Source organism: Colobus angolensis, unplaced genomic scaffold (assembly GCF_000951035.1).
Source record: "Colobus angolensis palliatus isolate OR3802 unplaced genomic scaffold, Cang.pa_1.0 Scaffold48, whole genome shotgun sequence".
NCBI classification, from domain to species: Eukaryota; Metazoa; Chordata; class Mammalia; order Primates; family Cercopithecidae; genus Colobus; species Colobus angolensis.
The window spans coordinates 4,847,058-4,869,392 of NW_012118265.1; the positions used below are offsets into that span (position 1 = coordinate 4,847,058).

Consider the following 22,335-nt stretch of genomic DNA (forward strand, 5'->3'; position numbering starts at 1 on the left):
TATATTGTTAGGTATCCTGCTACCACCACTGGTGTTTATTTCTCTAACACTTAAATCATAGAAGGAAAAAGAAAGTTTGTGTTTACCCTATGTAAATAACATTCTTCCTGCACATGGTATAAACCACCTCTAGGAGCCCTACTGTTCTGTAGTACATACTACTTTTTTATGGACTCTTCACAGGAGATCCAGCTCTCAGACTTTAGCAGGGTAAATTGCCAGAATTTGTCCACCCTAGATCTTTACCAGAGAAAAATACAGATCTTAATAATGCAGATAGATTCTCTTTCTTCCCGGTCAATCATGGTGCACATGCAGAAACGTGGTATGAGGGGCAACATGTTTCAGTCTGCATATGGCATTCTGGGTATCTGATGTCAGAGGTGATAGTCTTCAGAACTCAGTGGGAAAGTTATCTTTCTTGTTATTCGTGTCACCTTCCCTAACTCCCTGCCATTCCCTGTTAAGGACAGCAACCAGGAGTTGTGGAAGGGAAATGAAACCTTCTTGTTGGCATGTCATTACTGAACTTGAAAAAAGAAAGTGCTCTGTCTAAGAAAACTGTTTATCTGTTGTTTTGATGTTTTCTCTGTCTTAGAGAAAAGAGGAAACAGTTGCATTTAGAAGATTGAATTTAGAAGCCCTTAAACTAGCTAGCAAAGAATATTTAAAACTACTTTTGGTATACTTGGAAATGGGGGGGGGGTTGTCAGTATTTCATTCAGGAGATTCAGTAATACGTATTTTATCTAAATTATTTTTAGAGGGTCTTTCCAGATCCTATGGAACTTTTTAGAGGGCTAAAGGGTATGGGAAGGGGAAGGAAGCAATGCGGTATCCTTTTCTGTTAAGCCTACTAACTTCCTTCACAGCCTTTTAATGCCACACTGTAGTTTGTCCTGTCTTTGTAGCAATCCCTCAAATAGGCAGTTCTAGCATATGAACTCACAAAGTGAAAAACATTTTTGTTCTGTGCTGCCTTTTAAGAAACAGGTCAAGTATTCCTTATATGAAGTGCTTGGTACCAGAAGGGTTTTGGATTTTGAATATTTTCACATTTTTGAATATTTGCATATATAATGAGAAATCTTGGGGATGAGACCCAAGTCTAAACATGAAACTCATTTATGTTTCATATATACTTTATACACATACCCTGAAAGTAATTTTATTTTTCTCTTACGGATGCTTAATAAACTGTGTTGTGTGCCTACATTTTGACTGTGACCTGTCACATGAGATCAAGTGTGGAATTTTTCACTTATGACATTATGTCTACACTCAAAGTTTCAGATTTTGGAGAATTTCACATTTTGGATTCTCAGAATAGGGATCCTCAACCTTTGTCAGTAAACAGAAACATCATCTGTGGAACCACATTGTTGGGAGGGGATTTTTTACTTTCTTTCATTTTAGATAAAGTTCCTTAACCAGAAAGCTATTAATTTGGGATGTAGTGAGCTGCTTTCTTGTAAATAATCTTAAGTCACTAGTTAAAATTTAGTGTATACACCAGAAATTAGCTAACTGTACTTCAGATTAATGGAAAGGATGCCCACTTTTTTCAGCAACATGAATACTGGTAAGGAAAACAGACCTCGTGTCAGCATGTATTTGATTTCTGGGAACACATGAAAATAACATTCTGAGGAACCAACTCATTAGGAGTGTTGTCAGATCAGCCAGGTCTTGCCTAGGTGAATTTATAATATAAAGTTCAATTAATATTTCCAGTTGAATGATCAAACTTCATTTTTCATTTGCATTGACCAGTTACCTTTTTTGGTTGTCAATGGTATATCTTTTGAAAATATTAGTGAAGTTTACTATGACAACCTTTAAAAGGCTAAAGTTCCAGGATTTAAAGATTTTTAAAAAGGATAATCAAAATTAAGCAACAAAAGAGCAATAATATGCTATAAAAGCAAATTAACATAAGAAAGATGAGGAAAAATATATATTGACTATATTGTTACTCATGTAAATATCATTAAAATAAGGTATTTCATTGAGAACCACCACTGGTTTCTTAAATTTTGCTGTTGAGTATAAATTGCTAAGAACCAATTACATTCTTTTAGATGAGCTTTTAAGAAGTTAGTGGTAATGTAGATAAATGGAGTCTATTAGCATAAACAAATAAAAAGGTGCACTTAGGAATTTTTAGTAGTATCTATTTCTTTAAGTCTGTTGTTATTGTTTATTTGTTTTGTCCTAGGAAGAACTGAATGAATACATTAATTTCACTTTTAAGGCATTTTGTACACAAGGCTGTTGACGTTAGCTCTTCAGCCTTGGATCAAAGATGTTAGTAAATGAAAAATTCAAAACTTGGATATTTTAAACATGCTCATGACATGTGAGCAGCTACAGTGAAGGCAAAATTTCATATATGATTTGTACTTTTGAGAGTAGATATTGAAAAAATAATCAGGTTTAATGAATTTGTTAGTTCCTAATCTTTGCATTATATTTGGTGTTACTAGCCAAAAGTGGCACAAGCTTGTAACTTATATTACCACTGCACCTTTAAATTCTGATGTACTCTGGCATCAGGGTTTCTTTGTTTAGGGAATTAGAAAAGAACCAGCCTTGTGGTATTTTGTTTTATTTTGTTTTTCACTCTAACTACTAATTCCTCATTGTTGAAAGAGAAGTCTTTTTTTTAATGTTATTGTTTAAGACCATTATATTTGCCATTAGCAAAATATTTTTGAGTTCAGTGAAATTTGTTTATTTCTTGTGTCTTTAATAGAGAAATCTGTAAAGTGACATTTGTTCTCTGAAATTAAGCTTTTCTAAAGAAGAGGACAGTGTGAGGAGTCAGTATAGTATCAAGAACTCTTGTCTTGGTAGCCTTTAACTGCTTAGAATCACAGTGCTAGAAATGACATTATCAATCATATATCCAACTTTTCCTTTTTGTTTTTAGACTTGTCTTTGTAAATACAAAATATTAAAGTATTTAAAAACAGAATTGAATTTATTTTTGAGTCTTATTCTTAGAACTGTTAAGAGTACCCCTATAATAAGCAATTTTTATTTTTTTATTGGAATTTTCTTCAAACCTCTTTATGCTAATTTGATAAATGTGGCACTTCTTCATTAATGTGGAGTGATTTAATTTTTTGCTACCATTAAAAAAGGAATCATGTAATTTCTTTTTTAAAAAATATTTTAAACTGCTTCAGAAAAGTAACAAGGTGAGTCTCCAAAGAAAATACCAAGCAGGTGTTTGATTAAGTCAAAGTGAGCCCAGGAGATCTCCCCACCTTCATTGTTGATATAATTGTAGTTTAAAAGTTGTTTAGTGAGAAATGTTCATAAAGGCACTTTTTATGATGGCTAAAATCTGGAAACTACTCACTAGAATGGTTAAGTAAATGGTGTTACAGTCACACATTGGAATACTATAAGTAAGTGAGAATTATTAGTTTTTAGAACAAATTAAAATTACCTCAGCAATATGAATCAATCTTAAAAGCATACTGTTGATTGCAAGATGCCAGATGTGGAAAGCATATACTATACGATTTCCGTTATGTAAAGTTCCAGAGTAGGCAGTAGCGATCTAAGTTGTTAAATGTCAGGATTTTGATCTCCTAGGGAGGGAGAGGTGCCTAGAGAGGCCTGAGGGAGTTTCTGATATTCCATTCTGTTACTTGGTATTCAAGTCTTACTGTGTGAGTGTATTTGTTCTATAGAAATTAATATAATTTGCGCACTTTTCTGTATGTATGCTGTACTTTAAAAAAAATCCATTAAAAATGTCAAGAGTTTCTATTAAATGGAAAATAATGGATCTGCTTTATGTTTATGTAGTTGGGGACGAAGGACAAAAAGCCAGGAAGAACAAACAAGAGACATTTCCAACACTGGAAACTGTGTTCACTAAACTCCAGCTTCTTTCATATTTTGATCAACATCAAGTGACATCTCAGGTAGCCATTTAAAGCTGTTTTATTATGCATTTGCAGTATTCTAATTTTCTTAAAAATTTTTTTCATACAGTGTATTTTCTCAGCCTTAATGGTTTTATACATATATTTTATAAACATACTTGGAAATATCTCAGACTATTGAGTAGTTCTTTAAGTGTCAGGTTGCCTTCCTCAGAAGGATTAATTTTTACTATGTACATTTTTTTGTCCTTAAGATGATAATCAGTGACATATAAAGTAATAGCTAATGAAATAGGTTATTAGAGTTTGGTCCTGTATTGGAATTGATGAGAAATCTGTTGATGATTGAAATAAAATACTATGAAATTGAGAAGAAAACACATCTATTTTGCTTTACAAATCCATTGATGTTCAAATGGATGTGTCTAAAATTAATGTAGTTCTACCATTAGAATACTTAAGATTTAGGTCTGAATGACAACTTTTTGTATCTTTTAAAATTATAGTTAATGAATAAATTGTTTTATTTTTACGTAGTTTTATAGTTTCTATAGAAATATGTTTTGACTTTCATCAAAGTAGAATCATATATAAATTCAACTGTCGTAAAAAGTAAAAATGATTTATCTTAGTAAAAGATTATTTGGAATATTGGTCTTACAATATTTTTGCTTATGTTTGCACAGATTTCTAACAATGTGCTAGAACAAATCACAAGCTTTGCATCGGGAACATCCTATCATCTCCCTTTGGCTCACCACATTCAGCTCATCTTTGATCTCATGGAGCCAGCACTGAACATCAATGGACTAATTGACTTCGCAATACAGGTGTCAAAGAGACCATGTTTCTCTTACTTTTAGGAAAGCAAATCCACCAGGCATTGTGCAATTTAAAGTGAGCCAATTAGCTGGGCACAGTGGCTTGTGTTTGTAATCCCAGCACTTTGCGAGGCCGAGGTAGGAGGATTGCTTGAATCTAGTAGTTTTAAACCAGCCTGAGCAACTTACTGAGACCCCATCTCCACAAACAATTTAAAAAGTAGCTGGTTGCATGCCTGTAGTCTCAGCTACTTGGGAGGCTGAGGGCAGGAGACTCACTTAAGCCCAGGAGATCAAGGACAAAATGAGCCATGATCATACAACTGCACTCAAGCCTGTGGGACAGAGCAAGGCCCTGTCTCGAAAGAAAGAAATAAAATTTAAAAAATAAAAATCAAATGAACCAATTGCTGTGCATTAACATTATTTTATGGACATAGTACATTTTTGAATAATTTAGACATGGTGAATTAACAGTCTTAAACTAACATTTTATTTATAGTCATGTTCATAGTTTTCAATTAAATAATTATAACTGGTGCCAAAATATATGCCATTTAAAAATGTGTGAGTTTTGAGTGCTTCTTCTGTTTTTTGTTTGTTTGTTTGTTTTCTTTTGGTCTTTTTTATTTTGTTTAAGGAAAGATGAAAGTTTATTTGCTCTTTATAATAGAGCATGTTTTAGATTAAGAGCCAAAACAAACCTTATAATTGGATTTGCCCCACTGTTATTTCTTATACACATTTGAGTTCATTATTTACTTCTGTTATGAGCAAACAGAAATAAGACTTGGTTTCCTTTGTTTATTTTATAGGAGATATTAAGTTTGTTAACAAAAAGAAAAGCCAAATAACTTTCATTTTATTAAAAAGAGAAAGGGGAGAAAAGTGAGGGGTGGGATTTTCTAAAATTATACAGTCCAGAACCTTGCACTGCCATAAAGTTTCAGTACCTTATTTCAGCACTGGCTACTTCCTGATTGTATACATCCTGATGTCTAGACAGAAGAACAACTTTATGAATTGGAAAAGGATTAAAAATTTAAAAAAGGTTAAATTCAGGGAATGTATTTGTAGTGGAATGAGTCAGTATATCTATGGTTTGTAAAAATAAGTGTTTTCTCCATTTGTTTTGGCACCTACATTTTTATTCAGTTTTTTCTCCTGTTATAGTTACTAAATGAACTGAGTGTTGTGGAAGCTGAACTGCTCCTAAAATCCTCCAGCCTGGCAGGAAGTTATACAACAGGACTGTGTGTCTGCATCGTGGCTGTTCTCAGGCGCTATCACAGTTGTCTGATCTTGAATCCTGATCAGACAGCCCAGGTGTTTGAAGGGTTGGTATACAGCATGTCATTGTTGTTTTTCCAATCTTGGAATGTATAACTAGTGATGAAATATTATAGTAGTTTTAAAAGAAAAATAGTACTGATACCTGTTTTAATTAAAACATAAAAAACAGTCTTGCCAGAAAACATTGATCAAAAAGATCTGAGCATGTCAAGTATGTTCTTCCTAATAATGTGTGATTCCTTCCTCCCTTCCTCCTTGCCTTTCTTCCCTCTCCCTGGTTTCTAAGAGTACAAAGCCAGTCATTTATAGTACTCTATGGTTAATGTTAGCCAGCATCCTGCCATATTATGAATAGTGAATGCTGGAACTTTTTTGTTCATGTAATTTCAGTTTATGTTTGCAGACTCAACATCAGATAAATTTTGCATACATTATCATCTTAGAAATTTGCTTCTTCAATTTCATTTCTTTGATTAAAGATATATTTTGATAAGAATTAACCTAGAACAAATGATTCATTCTTGGTTGTAGGCTGGGGCTTACTCTACTAGTGAAGTTGGACTACGGAAATAGCTAATATCACCCCCATTAAAGACTGAGGCTAAGAGCACCAAATTAGTGTAATGAGCTCTCAAAGACCTGCATAAGCCGCTTTTTATCCACTCTCCACTCCTTTTTCCAGGGCTTTTTATTTAAACACAGAAAGACAACTTGTTATTTCTTTCTCTTCAGTTTTTTCTTCTGAGCTCAAAAGAATCATGGGATTCTTTGGTTTTATAGTACCTTTTATTGTTTTAATCTAGCACATGTAATCAATTTATATGCTATTCTAGAATGATATAAGTTTAACAGTAGCTCTTCTGAGGAAGAAGAGATGCTACCTTTATTTGTATTAATTATGTGTTATGAAATGAAATCTGAAACATCCTAAAAACTTTAGAATATAAGAACATTTACATATTATAATTAAGGAAATAGAGAATTATTTAATAACTCAACTGCTGTATAGAATTTGAATTTAGTATTACTTTACAGCCCAAGAAATTGAGATTCAGGCCTGTTAAGTGTTTGGTGAAGTGATATACCCTATATCACATAGCTAATAAATCTCACAGATTTTAATAAAAATCTTTCGAACTGGAAGCTTATTCATGCTGTTTAATCTATGTTCTACTTTTAAAATAGTGTATTGAAACCCATTAGTTGGTCATGAAATGAATTGAATGGGTTGTGACAAGTCTTTTTGTTTTTGTTTTTATGTTGTTATTTTGAAATTGATTTCAGTATCATTTAGTTTGGCATTGAAAATTTTTATCCTATTAAATATTCATGAAATCATATTTGACATCAACTTTGTTATATTTTTACCTTATGTTAGTAAGGAGAAGTATTATTCTTAAGACTATTATTTCACTTCTTTGTACTTATGTGAATGAGTACACTGGATCACGATGTGAAATGTTTTTCTTATTGCTGGCAAATCAAAGAAGTTGAGGAAACACTCACTACTGTATGATGGATACCTAAACCTAACAGACTCTCAATAAATGTTTATTTACTTTAGTCACAAAATAATTCTTTGCTTTATGGATAGTAACAGGATTTTGTTTAACTTTTATTTTAGAATAAGAAGGTACAAGTACAGGTTTATTACAAAGGTATATTGCATGGTGCTGAGGTTTTGGGGTATGATTGAAACCATCAGGAAGTGAGCATAGCACTCAGTAGGTAGTTTTGCAAACCTTTCCCCCTCTCTCTATCTCCCCACTTCAGTAGTCCCCAGTGTCTGTTGTTCTCATCCTTATGTCCACGTGTACCTCATGTTTAGCTCCCGCTTACAGTGAGAATATGTGCTTGACTTTCTGTTTCAGCATTAGTTTGCTTAGGATAATGGCCTGCAGCTGCATCTATGTTGCTGCAAAGAGCATGATTTTGTTCTTTTTTATGGCTGCATAGTTATTGGTTTGCTTGTTTATATAATTAACAGGTTAACTCATTACTTTTCTTCTTAATTATGTGACACTTTTGTTCTAATTGGCAGCTTTTCCCTGCTGCCAGGTAGTCCCATCTGTTGATGTCAATTCACAGGGTTTGGGATACTAGATTGCCATTTCCTCAAGAAGTCTCCTTGGTTCCACCTATGGTACTTGTGATTCCACTGTCCTTCTTGGCCTAGACATCCTATGCTCTCTCCACTTTGCCCTTTCGCCTGAATGGTAGAGAGGGGTTTGATCTGGGAGTCTGGAAACCTAAGCTATCGTCATGCTTCTGCTAGAACTAGCGCTTTGCCTTTGAGCAAGTCACCCCACCTTTCTGCCTCTCTGAGCCTTCTTTATACAATAAGGATGATGAATCAGATAGTTTCTAAAGCTTTTTTCATCTTTAATAATCTGTCATCTGTGACTCCATTAGTGTAATATAATGGCTGAGCCCTGTAACAAAATACAAGACGGTGATGGAATGAGATGCACAGATAGGTGAATGGACCACGAGTGTTTACATCTGTGGTTGTATGGTTTCTGTGTTTTATGGACTATGGACAAAGAGGCCTATAACTACAGGAGTTGTAGAGAATATAACAAAACAGAAGAGGCTTTATCTTCTTATATAAGATAAACTAAAATAAATTTCTTTCTAGTTTGTATACATAGGGGAATGTATACATGTGTAAGGGGAATGTGACTGCAAACGAAGAACTGCTTGTGCACTTGAAAATGGGTTTCCCAGATTGACTGCTTTGAAGAATTGCTCCTTTACAAAGGAGAACACTTGGGAATCTTTGCACACTGACTGCATTTGTGATTCTTTTTACCTAGGAGGCGGGGGCTCTCTACAACAGTTTTCCTTTTGTGTCTCAGTCACAGCAACTTAATTGGTGGATTCCTCCATACGTACCTTCTTTATGAAGGAATTTCTTTCATTGCTTTTGTTTCTTGTCATCAGTGACATTTCTGAAGTTTTTTTTTTATATCTACTATTTCAGTGTCATAATAGAAAAATTATATTGTACTGAGTTATTTACTATTCTATTTATTAGTTTCAACAATCTGATATCTTTTTCCTTACCCAAGTAATACATATTTTCCCTCTAAAAGAGTCAGATGATAACCCGTATAGTAGCAAATATGTGTGTCATTTCTTCATATATTTTTCTCCTCAGGTTGTGTGGTGTGGTCAAGCATGTCGTAAACCCCTCAGAATGTTCTTCCCCTGAAAGATGCATCTTAGCCTACCTCTATGATCTCTATGTGTCATGTAGCCACCTCAGAAGTAAATTTGGAGACCTCTTCAGGTGAGTAGAAGAGACTCAAAAGGACAGAAATAGGATCATGCCTATGTTTGTTAGTGACCCTGGCAATATTGTCATCCTTTTGAATAATGAAAGCTAATTGCAATTGTATCTATTAGGCAGTAATTTTGATATACTCAAGATTTGTTGAAACTGAATAGTAAAATACACAGGGAAAATACACGATAGATTATAATAATGTGTGATCATAGGTTTTTTTTTTTTTCCCCTGATATTGAAATGATATTAGGTCATAAACTCTCTAACTTTGATTTTATTTCTTCAATGAATATGGTATTTCTTAAGATTTTACATTCTCTATATGTTGTACAGACAATGAATTTTAGGTAAGTCCTACTGAAGTAATGATTATTTGATGTATCTTTCCATTTGAAGTTTAAAATTCAGTTTGGGTTATAAATCTAATAGATCAATGAGGCAGCTCTTTATATTTTGCTTTATTTGTATCTCTCGTGCTTTTGATATCCACCTTTTCTGAGCTGACTTTTTGCATTAGCTTTAATATCCTTTGGGCATTACAGTGTTTCATTTTTTATTTCCAGTGACTCATAGAAGGTTCTATAGCCCCATTCAATTTTCTAGAACTTTTTCATACTGTGTTTACTTTTCCTCTTTTTTACAAAAACAATTTACTGTTTAGCAGATAACTTTTTCATGTGTTAATGAGTTTTTAAAAAATGACCAGTACCCTCACTGAATAACATTAAATCAATGTGCATTAAAAGTAGGAAACCTGGTTTCTATTACAGATTGTATTTGATTCAGGTTCAGCTTGATAAATGCTATCTAATGTTTCCTGGTATGAAAAAAGTAGAACTGAATTAATCACAAAAAGGTACTGTAAATTCTGCAGTTAACCTACTTGCTATGTTAGATTAAAATTCATGACCTGATAATGATAGTGGTATTTGATTCCTGTCAATACATCTTATTGCTTAAGGAATATTTTATTGTTTAATGAGTCCAGAAAATTGTATTTTTATAAATATTTTTATTTTCATAATACTCTTATCCAGAATTCATGTTGAATTATTTTTTGCTGTAGCTATAACCTTTTACTACAAATTACTGTAAGTGTGAGAGACAGTATTCTGTGCTTTGCTCTTGAAATCACCCAACTCAGAACATTCTTTCAGAGGTATTTGTATGCTGACTTCTTCACTCCGTTTGTCTTTCTGCTTCCATGGCCATTCCTATTTCAAATAGCATCCCCAGCTTCCTGTCATTCGTTGTATCTTAGCACTTGCTACCCCCACAGGCAGCACTAGTGCTGGAAAGTAAATGCTTATTTAATGTTATTTTGAGGACAATTATTAACTACAGATGGGTAGGAGGAGAGTAGTAGAAGGTAATAACTAGCAAAACAAATTTGGAATCCAGAAGGAGGTAGAGAAAGGATGTTCAATTACTGTTTTCTTTCCTTTGTCGTACCTCATATCCACTTTGTTTGTAAATTCTGTGAGCTCTGCCTTCCAAGCATCTCTAGAACCTGCCCGTTCTTCACCTTCTCTTTATCGCCATGGATACCTCTTGCTGCGACCATTGCAGAGCTCTTCTAACTGGTTTCCTTGCTTGCACCCTTAACTCTAAAACACAGTCTTAACATAACCACTAAAATGATCCTTTTAATACACGAATGATTCACAGGCTTTCAGTGACTTTTCACCCACTCAGAATAAAATTCACCGTCCCTACATAGCCTTCAGGATCTTCAGGGTCCCATCTTCTCTTCCACCCCTTTCCCTCTGTTTATTCTGGTGACACAGACCTTTTTACTGATCAAACACTCTAAGAATGACCCATGGCAGGGCTTTTGCAATTTATCTTACATTGCTTGTGATACTTGTCCTCAGTTACTAATGTGCCTCACTCCCACACTTCACTCATGACTGCCTCCCTGAGCACACCATTTTAAATAGCACCCCCATGTCATCATTCTGAACCTCAGCACTTGCTACCCCCCCATAGATCCTATATTTATTTATGGTCCGGCTCCTCCTTAAAATGTATGCTTCATGACAGCAGCAGCTTTTTCTATTTTTTTCACTGCTGTATCCCAGTGCCTAGAAGAGTATGTAGCTCTTAGTAGGCACTGAAAAAAATCTGTTGAATGATAGTTTTATCTAAAACAATTTGTATTTTTAATGGTATTAATAAAGTGTGAAAATATGTTATGAAATGGGTTAGACTTCAAAATAATCCTTTGTGAAATATTTGAGTGGGTCTTAGGAAATATCTTTCCATGGAAATTATGTCACAATTTAAAAAATACTTACATTCTTCTCTTAGTTTACATAGAGCTTTCTGTTTCAGCTTACATTTTTCAAAGAGCTTTCTCTTACATGATTCAGTTCTTACAGCAGCCCTTTTTTTTAATAGTGAGCTTCCTCAGACAGCCGCAATAGCCTATTTGACCCTTAATACTCCTGCAGTGTGGTGCAAATAGGTTAAATGAAGTAATGCAAGTAACATGCACTGGGTGTGGAGATTTAGGGTACCAGCACGCAGTGAATAGAGAAATTACTTAGGGGTCAGCAGAGTGGCACATCACGGTGATTGGCACTGTCTAAAGTTTCCTCTGTTTAAAAAATGAAAGAGAAATACAACTTTCTTGGGATATCTTGAAGTCAGAGAGCTATTTGTAGTTTGAGATGAAGAAAAATGGACAAACAAAAGCTAGATACACAGGTATTTCTATCAGTGTACTGATAAAACAACTTTAATAATTTTATCTGAAACAAGATTGCTAAAAGTTGTATGAGAGGAATATGTTTTCTGAAACACCATTCACTCAGTTGCGTGAGAGGAGTATTTGGGGGAGATAACAACATTGGTCACCTCTACCACTGATTGAGCTGGTGCTGTGTGCCAAGCATTGTGCTGAGTTATTTCTCTCAAGAGCTTTAACTCTCACATCAACCTCAAGAAACTGAAAATGTCATGACTCTGAATTGCTAACTTGTATCCTTCAATGACAGCCAACACATTTTTAAAAATATAAGTTGTCTGCACAGAAAGAGAATGTAGAAGATTGTATTTGCTGCCATTTAGTAAATGACTTGAGTCCTCTTTCTTAGACTAGTGCTTTCCAAGCATTAGTCTTCCCAAGCATTTGGCACTTGATATATGTGGGAGATCTTGTTGCACATACAGACTCTATATACCTACAGTAGAGGTCCAGGATTCTTTATTTTTAACAAACACCACAAAAGTGATTCTCAAGGAGTAGAGGTGAAACTACATTTTGCTAAACATTGAACTGAACTATCTCTGTTTTCTTAAACCTGTTGACAGTGGCAATAGTTTAGGATAGAGAGTCCTTATGACTTTTCATCTTTGAGGGACTCATTCCTGGCTACCGTTGAGGCAAGTATGTAACAATATGGGGTTTATAAAAAAAGCTGTAGGTCACCACAAACCACGAATACATTTGCTGCCAGAAACTTAATCTATAAAACAGACTTTCTGATGCATAAAAGAGCTTTTGAATAGAGAAGGTGAATGTTGTTTATGAATTTGCTACCTACAGAAGGTAAGCACAAATGGCTAAGTTTATATAGAACCTGAACTTTTAAATCACATCATTCTCTCAGTCTCATTCACAGAGCAGGTTTGGAGGAGATAGATTCTAATTCCTTTTATACTTCTAATAGTCTATATGTGATTCAGACATAACTCACTGAAACATGAACTGTTTTCATATGATAGACCAGGCTCTTTAAAAATCTCTAATGCTTCTGAGAAATACAACATGCTAAGTTTTTATGAATGATATAATAGTTTTTTCACTTCCCTAGAATTTGTGTATTATCCATATCCCCTCACTAGAATATAAGTTCCTTGAAGGCAAGGAATGTGCCTCTCTTCTTCACAGCTGTGCGACAGTTTCCAGAATAGTCTTGGCACACGAACTTCTACTGTGTACACTATACCAGAGGAATAGTTTTGTAGGATGTATAATTAAGAGTAACACACAATTTCCCTTATGTGTAATTGAATCCTTTTTTTTTTTTAAGTAATAACACTTTTCAACAACTGTTAAGACACAGTTGTTGGAAGCCATAGAAATTTCTTTGATTTTTAAAGCATGTAAAATGTAGACCATATTTTGGAAATACTTAAGATTTGTAACCAAATACCTCATTTCTGTTTTGTTGTTCCACCTACTTAGAAATTATTTACTGAGGAATGTGTACATTCCAAAGTACTTTGATTAACACCGATTAGTAAGAAGTTCAAATTAAGAACTTATAATGTAAATCGTCTCTAGGAATGCATTACAGTTCTTGCCATTTAATATATTCTTAAGTAGTTATTCTAGTTTTATTTTTCTGTTTTAACTTTTTTTCTGATAACCTCAGTAGTGCCTGTTCAAAAGTAAAGCAAACCATATATAATAATGTGATGCCTGCAAATTCGAACTTGCGTTGGGATCCAGACTTCATGATGGATTTTATTGAGAATCCCTCAGCCCGTAGCATCAACTACTCAATGCTGGGCAAGATCCTCAGTGACAATGCGGCCAATCGCTACAGCTTTGTCTGCAATACACTCATGAATGTATGTATGGGCCATCAGGATGCTGGCAGGTGAGATGGGTTACCCTGGAATTCATGATTAACCAAAGAGTTGTTGCCTTGGTGCTTCTTTGAAATTGATGTCATTAGTAAGCGTCTGGACTCACATTTGGCTATCATTTGCTTTTTCTAAATCTTCTTTTTTTCCTTAATTTACCTCTGTACTATCTTATAATTTCCTAAACCTAAGAGACAGTGCTTTCTGATTTATTATGCTGGCATGAGATGTTTTCAATATGGCCAACAATTACATCATTTATTTTCAAAAACATAGAATAAAAATACAAATAAAAATGCCTATATTTTGAAAAAAACTGTATTTGGGTCCACCTAAATTACATAGTATCTATAAACTTTTTGTTGCCCTTAAAAATGTAAATCGTAGCTCAGATTTATTCACGAAACTAAAAATATTCTAATTCATATATGTGCCGATTGTTGCTTAACAGCATTAATTGTCAAAAATATTTGAAGCCATTTTTAATCTTCTTCTCAAGGTTCTACTAAGTTATTTGACAAATGAATTATCTGTGAATCTAAGAAAATGACTTGTTTGATGTTAGTGAAATATATGTTAATTAAGTATATCACAGGTGAGTATTTCTCTTTCGTACAAGGTTACTTTCTATGTTTTCTTTTTATTTTCTAGGATTAACGACATAGCCAATTTCTCCTCCGAGCTTACGGCTTGCTGCACTGTTCTTAGTTCAGAATGGCTGGGGGTTCTGAAGGCTCTTTGTTGTTCTTCAAATCACGTGTGGGGGTTTAATGATGTACTTTGCACTGTAGATGTAAGTTTTCTTTTTCATTTAGAAATTGAACTGTGCAGTTAAATAATTAGTGGCTAATCTTTCTGCTTTTGGCTTTTATTTAATTGATTCAACTGAAATGTTATAAAATATCATTTCTTTCTCCAAAAGCAATAAACCACAATGACATTGCCATGGATTAAATACATGAAAAAAATAGCAATAAATAGAATGCATAGTTTAATCTGCAGCAGAGGGATCAAGAATTTCTTTGTTTCCTGAAATTTCCATTTAGTTGAGATTTCTTCCATATGGATGGTCCCTTCAGAGCTGTTTTTTCTTTTTACCAACTGCCCTGGGTTCCTCATAGCATGGGATATAATCTAACTAAAGCAGTTCACATTCTGAAGAGAACCATTTTGATATTTTTAAGTGCAAGGCACACTATACAAATAAAGGCTTTGTGGGGTTACATAAGAATGTCCAGCTCTAGATTCTGAGGGTGTCCAGTGTTTTTTGGCAATTATGCCTGGAAGATGATAAAGAGATACCCCTCGTATGTATCACTGACTTCTTTGGATGTCATGTTGCATCCATGATGTGTGTATTTCTTTAAAAATCTGTCTTGATTCTTTACTTCTCCTGTTGCCACTTATTGGAGTAGTCTTTGTCCTACATTAGTATCGCTTATGCATAGTTCTTTATACATTTTTATACCTGCCTCTCAGTTGAAGGTTTACTTCTGAATTCTGCTAGTCAGGACTGGTTGGAAAATCCTATTTCTACATCTTCATTATATGAAAACTTAAGAATTTATGTATGTAGAATTCATAGATGTGGCCTGCTTTTCTGGACAGAAGAGACTTTCTTTAATATAGTTTCTTAATCTCTTAGTTGTTTTTTTAAAATTACACTTTACCTTTTGCTTCAATTTCTCATCTAAAAAATTTGAATTAATAATAGTGTGAACCTTATAGCGTTGTGCTAATAAATAAGGTGATTTTTGCAAGTTACCCATAGTCTTTGGCAAGTGGTACGAATCAGTATGAAGATTGCTATTGTAGTTGTTTTTCCTGTTATTTTCTGCCAAGGTCACATGAGATCTAGAAAGGTAAATTTTTCACTGTGACTGAATGAATTTCCCCCTCTGTCTCTTTTTCTTCTTTTTAAATTTAAGAGTCAATTGGAAACTTTCAGAGTTGTTTTTAAAATGAGTTTTATCATATTAAAGAATCCTTAGTAGTTATCACTGAAAGGAACTCCAAAACCTTAGTGAGGCTTGTTTTTCAACTAGGGGGGAGCCTCCTGGTTTTTCCCTGCCTTCTAATGGTCTAACTCTTAAATGATATATCTTGTTGCACTCTGCCAAAATGTTTTAATGATGTTACATCTTGAAGTGATTTCCTGATTTTGTGTTTTTGTTGTTTTGTTTTTCATTTGCATGTATGCAAGTCAAAGCTCAGTATTTTCTTACAGCATTGGAATGTGGGTAAACCTCATTCATTGTTTTATAAAATAGAAATAGGCTAGAGGATAATCATCATGATATGTTGTCATTTCCCTCTGTTGGTTCATGTTGGGATTTGAGATCTTATTGGTATTACCTACAATCTCTTAGTTATTAATCTTAGATACTACTCACAAGGTTGTTAGGTATTAAAACCTGTCAATGTTTTTCTTGAAGGTGAGTGACCTTTCATTCCATGATTCATTAGCTACTTTCATTGCTATTCTGATAGCACGACAGTGTTTTTCCCTGGAGGACGTCGTGCAGCATGTCGCACTTCCCTCTCTTCTAGCGGCAGGTAAGGCAGCATCCAGGAACTTCAGTTGTTCTTTGATTGTTGTCTTGATGGAGTGGTTTCTAACACTAAAACACAGTGAAAGGAGTATTTGAGGGTATGTATATTGGAAAGTGGTGTAGTATCAAGGTAGATATAGTAGAATTGTAATAGTTGTTGTATACAAATTAACGTGGATCACCATGAAAAAGGTGGGAAACTGCTATGTTACAGTCTGTTTTAAGGAAGCACTAAGATTTCTCAGAAAAATAACCAGGGCCTCACTTTCTTACCATAAGGAAAATTTATTTAAATTATTCCAGGAAATTTAGCTTGATAGGAAACCTGAAGGACGTGTTCCCAAGTGTGTTAGAAAACTTGCTTTTCCAATCCTCCTTTCCTAGCTTGTGGAGATGCGGACGCTGAGCCCGGGGCGAGAATGACATGCCGACTCCTGCTTCATCTCTTCCGAGCTCCCCAGGCCTGCTTCTTACCTCAAGCAACGGGTGAGCTGACTGCTGAAAAATCTGATTACCTTTTCATTGGTAGCTAAAGGTTCTAAAATGACCAAATAGGCTGTCCCTTTCTGTAATTGCCTTCTTAATTTTTTGGGCATGCCCTGGGGGTGATGAAGGGTGAGATGATACCATTCGTTGAGAGGGCTGTCAGCACCTTTAATCCGTGTAATATCAGGATGTATTGAGAAATACGAATCGAGTTAATAAGCAATAAAAATGCCTCTGCTCTTAGGCCAAGTCATGCTGGTGGGCAGCATGGTCTTCTCACATACTGTGTGTGTTGGTTCTGAACCACACCACAGCAGCTTAGGGCAATGGTGATTTGTTTTATTTTATTTTATTTTATTTTATTTTTTATTTTTTTATTTTTATTTATTTTATTTTATTTTATTCATTTTTTTATTTTATTTTATTTTTTTCAGGACAGAGTCTCACTCTGTCGCCCAGGCTGGAGTACAGTGGTGTGATCTCGGCTCACTGCAATCTCTGCCTCCTGGGTTTAGGCAATTCTCCTGCCTCGGCCTCTCAAGTAGCTGGGACTACAGGCATGCACCGCCATGCCTGGCTAATTTTTGTATTTTTGGTAGAGATGGGGGTTTTACCATGTTGGCTGGGCTGTTCTTGAACTCCTGACCTCTTGATCCACCTGCCTCAGCCTCCCAAAGTCCTGGGATTACAGGCATGAGCCACTGCACCCGGCCCTCATTTATTCTTGTACTAAGTAGAAGGAATAAAGTAAGAATTTTAGGGGCGTTGGTGAAGTCTTTTCCTAAAGATCATTTCCATATAGGTATGCATGTATCTGTGTGAGAATCAATACAAGTATGTGAAAGTCCTACTAATCTTGTTGATGTATCTCTGAGGAGGAACGACATTGTTTTAGTAAATAACAAGAAAAGGATAAGTGAGGAGTACTGGCAGTGTTTCTTAGTGAATCCATGAAGCATCAATTAAAGCAAGCTAATGGCAATTAAGCACCCACAGTCTAACAATGAAAGGCTGACTGCCTGTAAATAATTACAAAACATTACTAATGATGGTGATGAGACTGTTAAAGATTTGTTGTTTTTGTAGGCAAACCTTTCCCCGGAATAAGATCATCTTGTGATAGACACCTCTTAGCCGCTGCTCACAACAGCATTGAAGTGGGAGCCGTGTTTGCTGTCTTAAAAGCAATTATGATGCTTGGTAAGATTATTCTGACCCTAAGCTTCTTGGTTAATCACCAGAAAGGAAGGCAAAATAATTTATTTTCAGATTTAAATCTAGTAATATTATTGGAAATATGATATTGTTTGATCGCTTATTCTCCTGGAAAAATTAGTTGGTTTATCTTAGACCAAATACATAAGACTCTGAAGATTCTGTCCCTTATCTACAGTGTCTCTGGGGGAACTTACATATAATATTTTTTATGGTATTTTAGTGGCATCATGTCTTATTCTGATGTAAAATAGGTCCTCAGACCCACAGGGTTGTTTTGCCTTCTTCGGTGGCAGAAATCACACTTTGTGAGAGACAGGGATGACTTTGTAATCTAAGTAAACATTTACATTTTATCCAGATTATGTTTCGGGAGCAGAACACCAGAAAGTCTGAGTTTTAATCTTAGTGTTTCTGCTTCTGTCATGACCCTGAACAAGTATATTTCCTTCTAACTTTGTTTTTTGATGACCCATGCAGTAGTTACAATGATGTTGATATTATTGATAAATCAATATTAAATTTCACAATACTTTTTTTCATTTAATTCATAATGTCCAAGATGTTCTTTACATCCTTATTTGTAAGTATTCTCCTGGAATAATAGCACTGCCTTTTCTCTTCATTTACAGGGTAATACATTAAAACATTATTCTATAAATCAGAAAGGGTTTGAATAATTAGAAAGTCTTGAATTCAGACTGCCTAATTCTAACTTTGGGTACCTTCTTTTGTCTTGACTCTTATGTTCAGAAGTAGCTCCCTTTCATTAGAACAGAAATTACTGAATGGATAGGAATTGCTTTAGATGAGTCCTAAATAACATGTTTCAGGCTATAATCTTGCCCTGCTTGGGAAATGTTATTTGGTGATGATGAGGAAGGATAACAGAATTTTCAAAAAACCATCTATCAAAACTTCACCTTAAGAAAGGATACACACACAGGCCTGTGAATTTTGTAGTAAAAAGGGAAGGTAGAGCCACATCAAGGACCACAGCCTCCTCTGAGTGTAGAGGCTTATAGATTTATACAGCCAACATTAAATGCTCATTTCAGTGATTAAAATTTCCCTACTGTAATCATATTTGCAGGGAAAGTCAGTTGGTCGGTTCTACTTAATAAATAAATGTAGGGACCATGAAGATAGGAACTGGCTTTTTGCCTGTGGTATTTCTAGTGCTCATCAGAGAAACTAGCAAAGAATGAGTTTTCAATACAATTATGTTGGAAGTGTGAATTTGTAAGTGACACACATGTTACTTGCAGAAACCAAGATGAGTACCTTCTAGACACTGGCCCCATGATTTGTAGGACTGGTCTAATCTCAAGTAAAATTTGCCCACCTCTTTATGTAATTTGGAGGATTCCCTGGGTCTAAGAAGTCAGGATCAGGTCAGTTTAATGTCAGCAGAGCTTTGAGCCAGGCGGGCACTGAACACTCAATGTATTCTATTGTCTATGCAATTGCTGAAGGTCTGGCACAGACTCTCATACCTTCTCTGTTATCCTAATATCTAAACTAAATGAGGATTTCCTATTATGGGGCTAGCAGATATGATTTTTTCTCTTTCTTTTCTTTTCCTTTCTTCTCTTATTTGCAGAAGCTGTAATTTATCCACCCTACCATGCCCTAACCAACTCTCAATTCCTATCCACCAGGATATATTTTGAGTTAGGGAGGTGGGACCATTATATCAAATTTGGTTTTTAATTTCTACAATTTAACAAGGTATAGAGGTAGTTGTTTACATCACCTAACGGTAGTGAAAGCATACTACATTTTGGTACTTTTAGAATTTAGTCATTTCTTTCAGCTCCTGAAGTGATCTATTGAATTAAATCCTGTGGGTAAAATGAAGTTGGTACTCTTTGTGTTTGTATTTTAATGAGAAACATATGATTATATATTGATAAATTGAAATTCATTATTTATTCCTCTCCTCCGCTTAAGATTTTGTAAGTAAATACTCATTAAGCCATTTTTCAGCAAAGTCAAAACTTTTTCTTGGTTGACTTGTGGGTTTTAAAAGGCTTTTTCCATTAACTTGGGCATTGTTTTGCCCACTTACTGCAGGCAGTGAAGGCCTACTGTAAAAGCATGTGTTGGTTCCAGGAAATTTTCTTGTCAAGGCCTATGATCCTGTGAGTAAACAGGCAAAAGTTTGAAGGCTGTGTTGTCATTTGGCAATCCTTATTTTGAATTTTTATTACTCTCTCACTTTTAAAATATGATAGTTATTTGTCTTTCATGGCTAGAGATTTCTTATTTCTAGCTATTCAAACATGCTGTTTAGTTTCTTTCCCAGAACTTTGTTATGAAGAAAACACTTTCCTTAGCTTCATTTCACTAAGTATACTAGAGATTTATCAGGTAAGGTTTTCTTATTTGTATGTTACAGAGAGGAAGGTAAAAAACAGGGGTTATTCAATGAATGCCCTACTTTTCAGGGCTTCCTTAGTATGCATTGCCCTTTTCCATTCCCAGGGAAATAAATCTCTCTTGTCAAGAAGTTGATAGTAAGGTGGGCTAAGGCAAAACTTTTCTCTTGACCTATGGATAGAAAATAAGTCATTGTAAGAGAAGAAATGGAAAAGGGACATCTAGAAGGGTGAGTAACCCATTTTTTCCTTGTCTATAAGTCAAATGAATTTGAATACATTCATGCTTGAAATATTGGTGAAACCAATGTGTGATTATTTAGTGTGATTCATAATGGCCTTTCCGAGTTTGGTGAAACTATAATTATACAAACAAAGTAAGGATTGAGTCTTGAACTTGGTTTTTCTCTATTTCTGATAAAAACTTCTCTGGGTTTATGAATTTATTCTCTTGATCCATTCTCTCTATTCCTGAACAACTGGCTATTCAATAATAATAATATTCACATATTTTAAATCCCTGAAAGCTATCCTCATTTGCTCCTCAAATATTTGGCAATATTTTGAACTTCTGTGATTTTGCTTTTGTGATTCTATTACTTAGGAGATGCCAAAATTGGCAATAACAGTGTCAGCTCTTTAAAGAATGATGACTTCACCATGAGAGGTTTGCGATGTGATGGGAATGCTGATGATATCTGGACTGCCTCACAAAATCCAAAATCCTGTGGGAAAAGCATTTCCATTGAAACTGCCAATTTAAGAGAATACGCTAGATACGTACTAAGGACTATCTGTCAACAGGTATTCTAATTTAATTTGCCTTTTACTTTGAATATGTAACTCTTCTTTTGGAGAGAGCTATTTACACTTGTAGGAAACTTGTGCATAGGTGGTCCTTTTTTTCTTGCTCACTTTATTTTGAAATAATTTTAAATTTGCTGAAAAGTTGCAAGAATTATTTTTAAAAAACTCATGTTCATCCTTTACACAGATTTACTAATTTTTACATTTTGCTACATGTGCTTTGTAATTTGTATGTGGAGATGTGTGTGCATATACCTATTTTTTTCTGAATCATTCATTTATGAGTAGATTGTATATTCATTCTTTTGAATATTGCTTTATTTCATAACATAACCAAAATATAGCTATTAAACATCAGAAAATTTAGGTTTTGGTACAGTAATTTTTCCCCATCTATAGGCCACAGTTCCATTTTTTAATTGTCCCAGTATTGTTGGATTTGTCTGAGGTTTCCTGTAGATTAGCTTCAGATTATGCATCCCTGGCCAAGATACTACAGAAGTAATCTTGTGTTCTTTCAGGTAATCATGTCTGAAGGCATGTGATGTCCATTTGCACCTCAAGGGTGGTGTTAATTTTGATTAAGATGTTTCCATTGTATAGTTTCAAGATTTCCCCACTGTATGGTTACTAATTTTCTCCTTGCAATAAGCAATCTTTGAGGAGATACTTTGAGACAGTGCAAATTTTCTTCTCCTCATCTAACTCCCCCAGGTGTCATAAGCATTCATTTTCATTCTTGCCCAATCTAGTCTTTACTATGATGGTTGTGAAATGGTGATTTTTTTTTTCCCCTGCTCCTCCTCTCCCTTCATAATATCAGTCTGCGTCCTGTTTTAAGGAAGAGCCTGCCCTCCTCCCCTATTTATCTCTTTATTAGCCATATGGGTTATAATATACTGTACTTCGTTATTTTCATGTTCAGACTGTCCCAGATTTGTCCAGCAGGAATCGATTCATCCTTTCTATCACATCATTTGACATTTAAAAAAT

General features: G+C 34.7%; 2 protein-coding genes across 2 annotated transcripts in view; one reads left to right on the forward strand and one right to left on the reverse strand.

Annotated features, from left to right (window-relative positions):
• The window catches only part of MED12L (mediator complex subunit 12-like), a 353,697-nt gene that overhangs the window by 267,502 nt on the left and 63,860 nt on the right, over positions 1-22,335 (forward strand). The window contains exons 16-25 of the mRNA XM_011958966.1: positions 3,823-3,941; positions 4,589-4,732; positions 5,897-6,060; positions 9,177-9,308; positions 13,688-13,915; positions 14,553-14,694; positions 16,337-16,457; positions 16,838-16,939; positions 18,026-18,139; positions 21,140-21,339. Coding sequence (XP_011814356.1) covers positions 3,823-3,941; positions 4,589-4,732; positions 5,897-6,060; positions 9,177-9,308; positions 13,688-13,915; positions 14,553-14,694; positions 16,337-16,457; positions 16,838-16,939; positions 18,026-18,139; positions 21,140-21,339 — 1,466 coding nt within the window. The remainder of the gene's footprint in view (positions 1-3,822; positions 3,942-4,588; positions 4,733-5,896; positions 6,061-9,176; positions 9,309-13,687; positions 13,916-14,552; positions 14,695-16,336; positions 16,458-16,837; positions 16,940-18,025; positions 18,140-21,139; positions 21,340-22,335) is intronic.
• Positions 1-22,335, reverse strand: part of P2RY12 (purinergic receptor P2Y, G-protein coupled, 12) — a 47,381-nt gene that overhangs the window by 13,395 nt on the left and 11,651 nt on the right. The gene's annotated exons all lie outside the window — the stretch shown is intronic.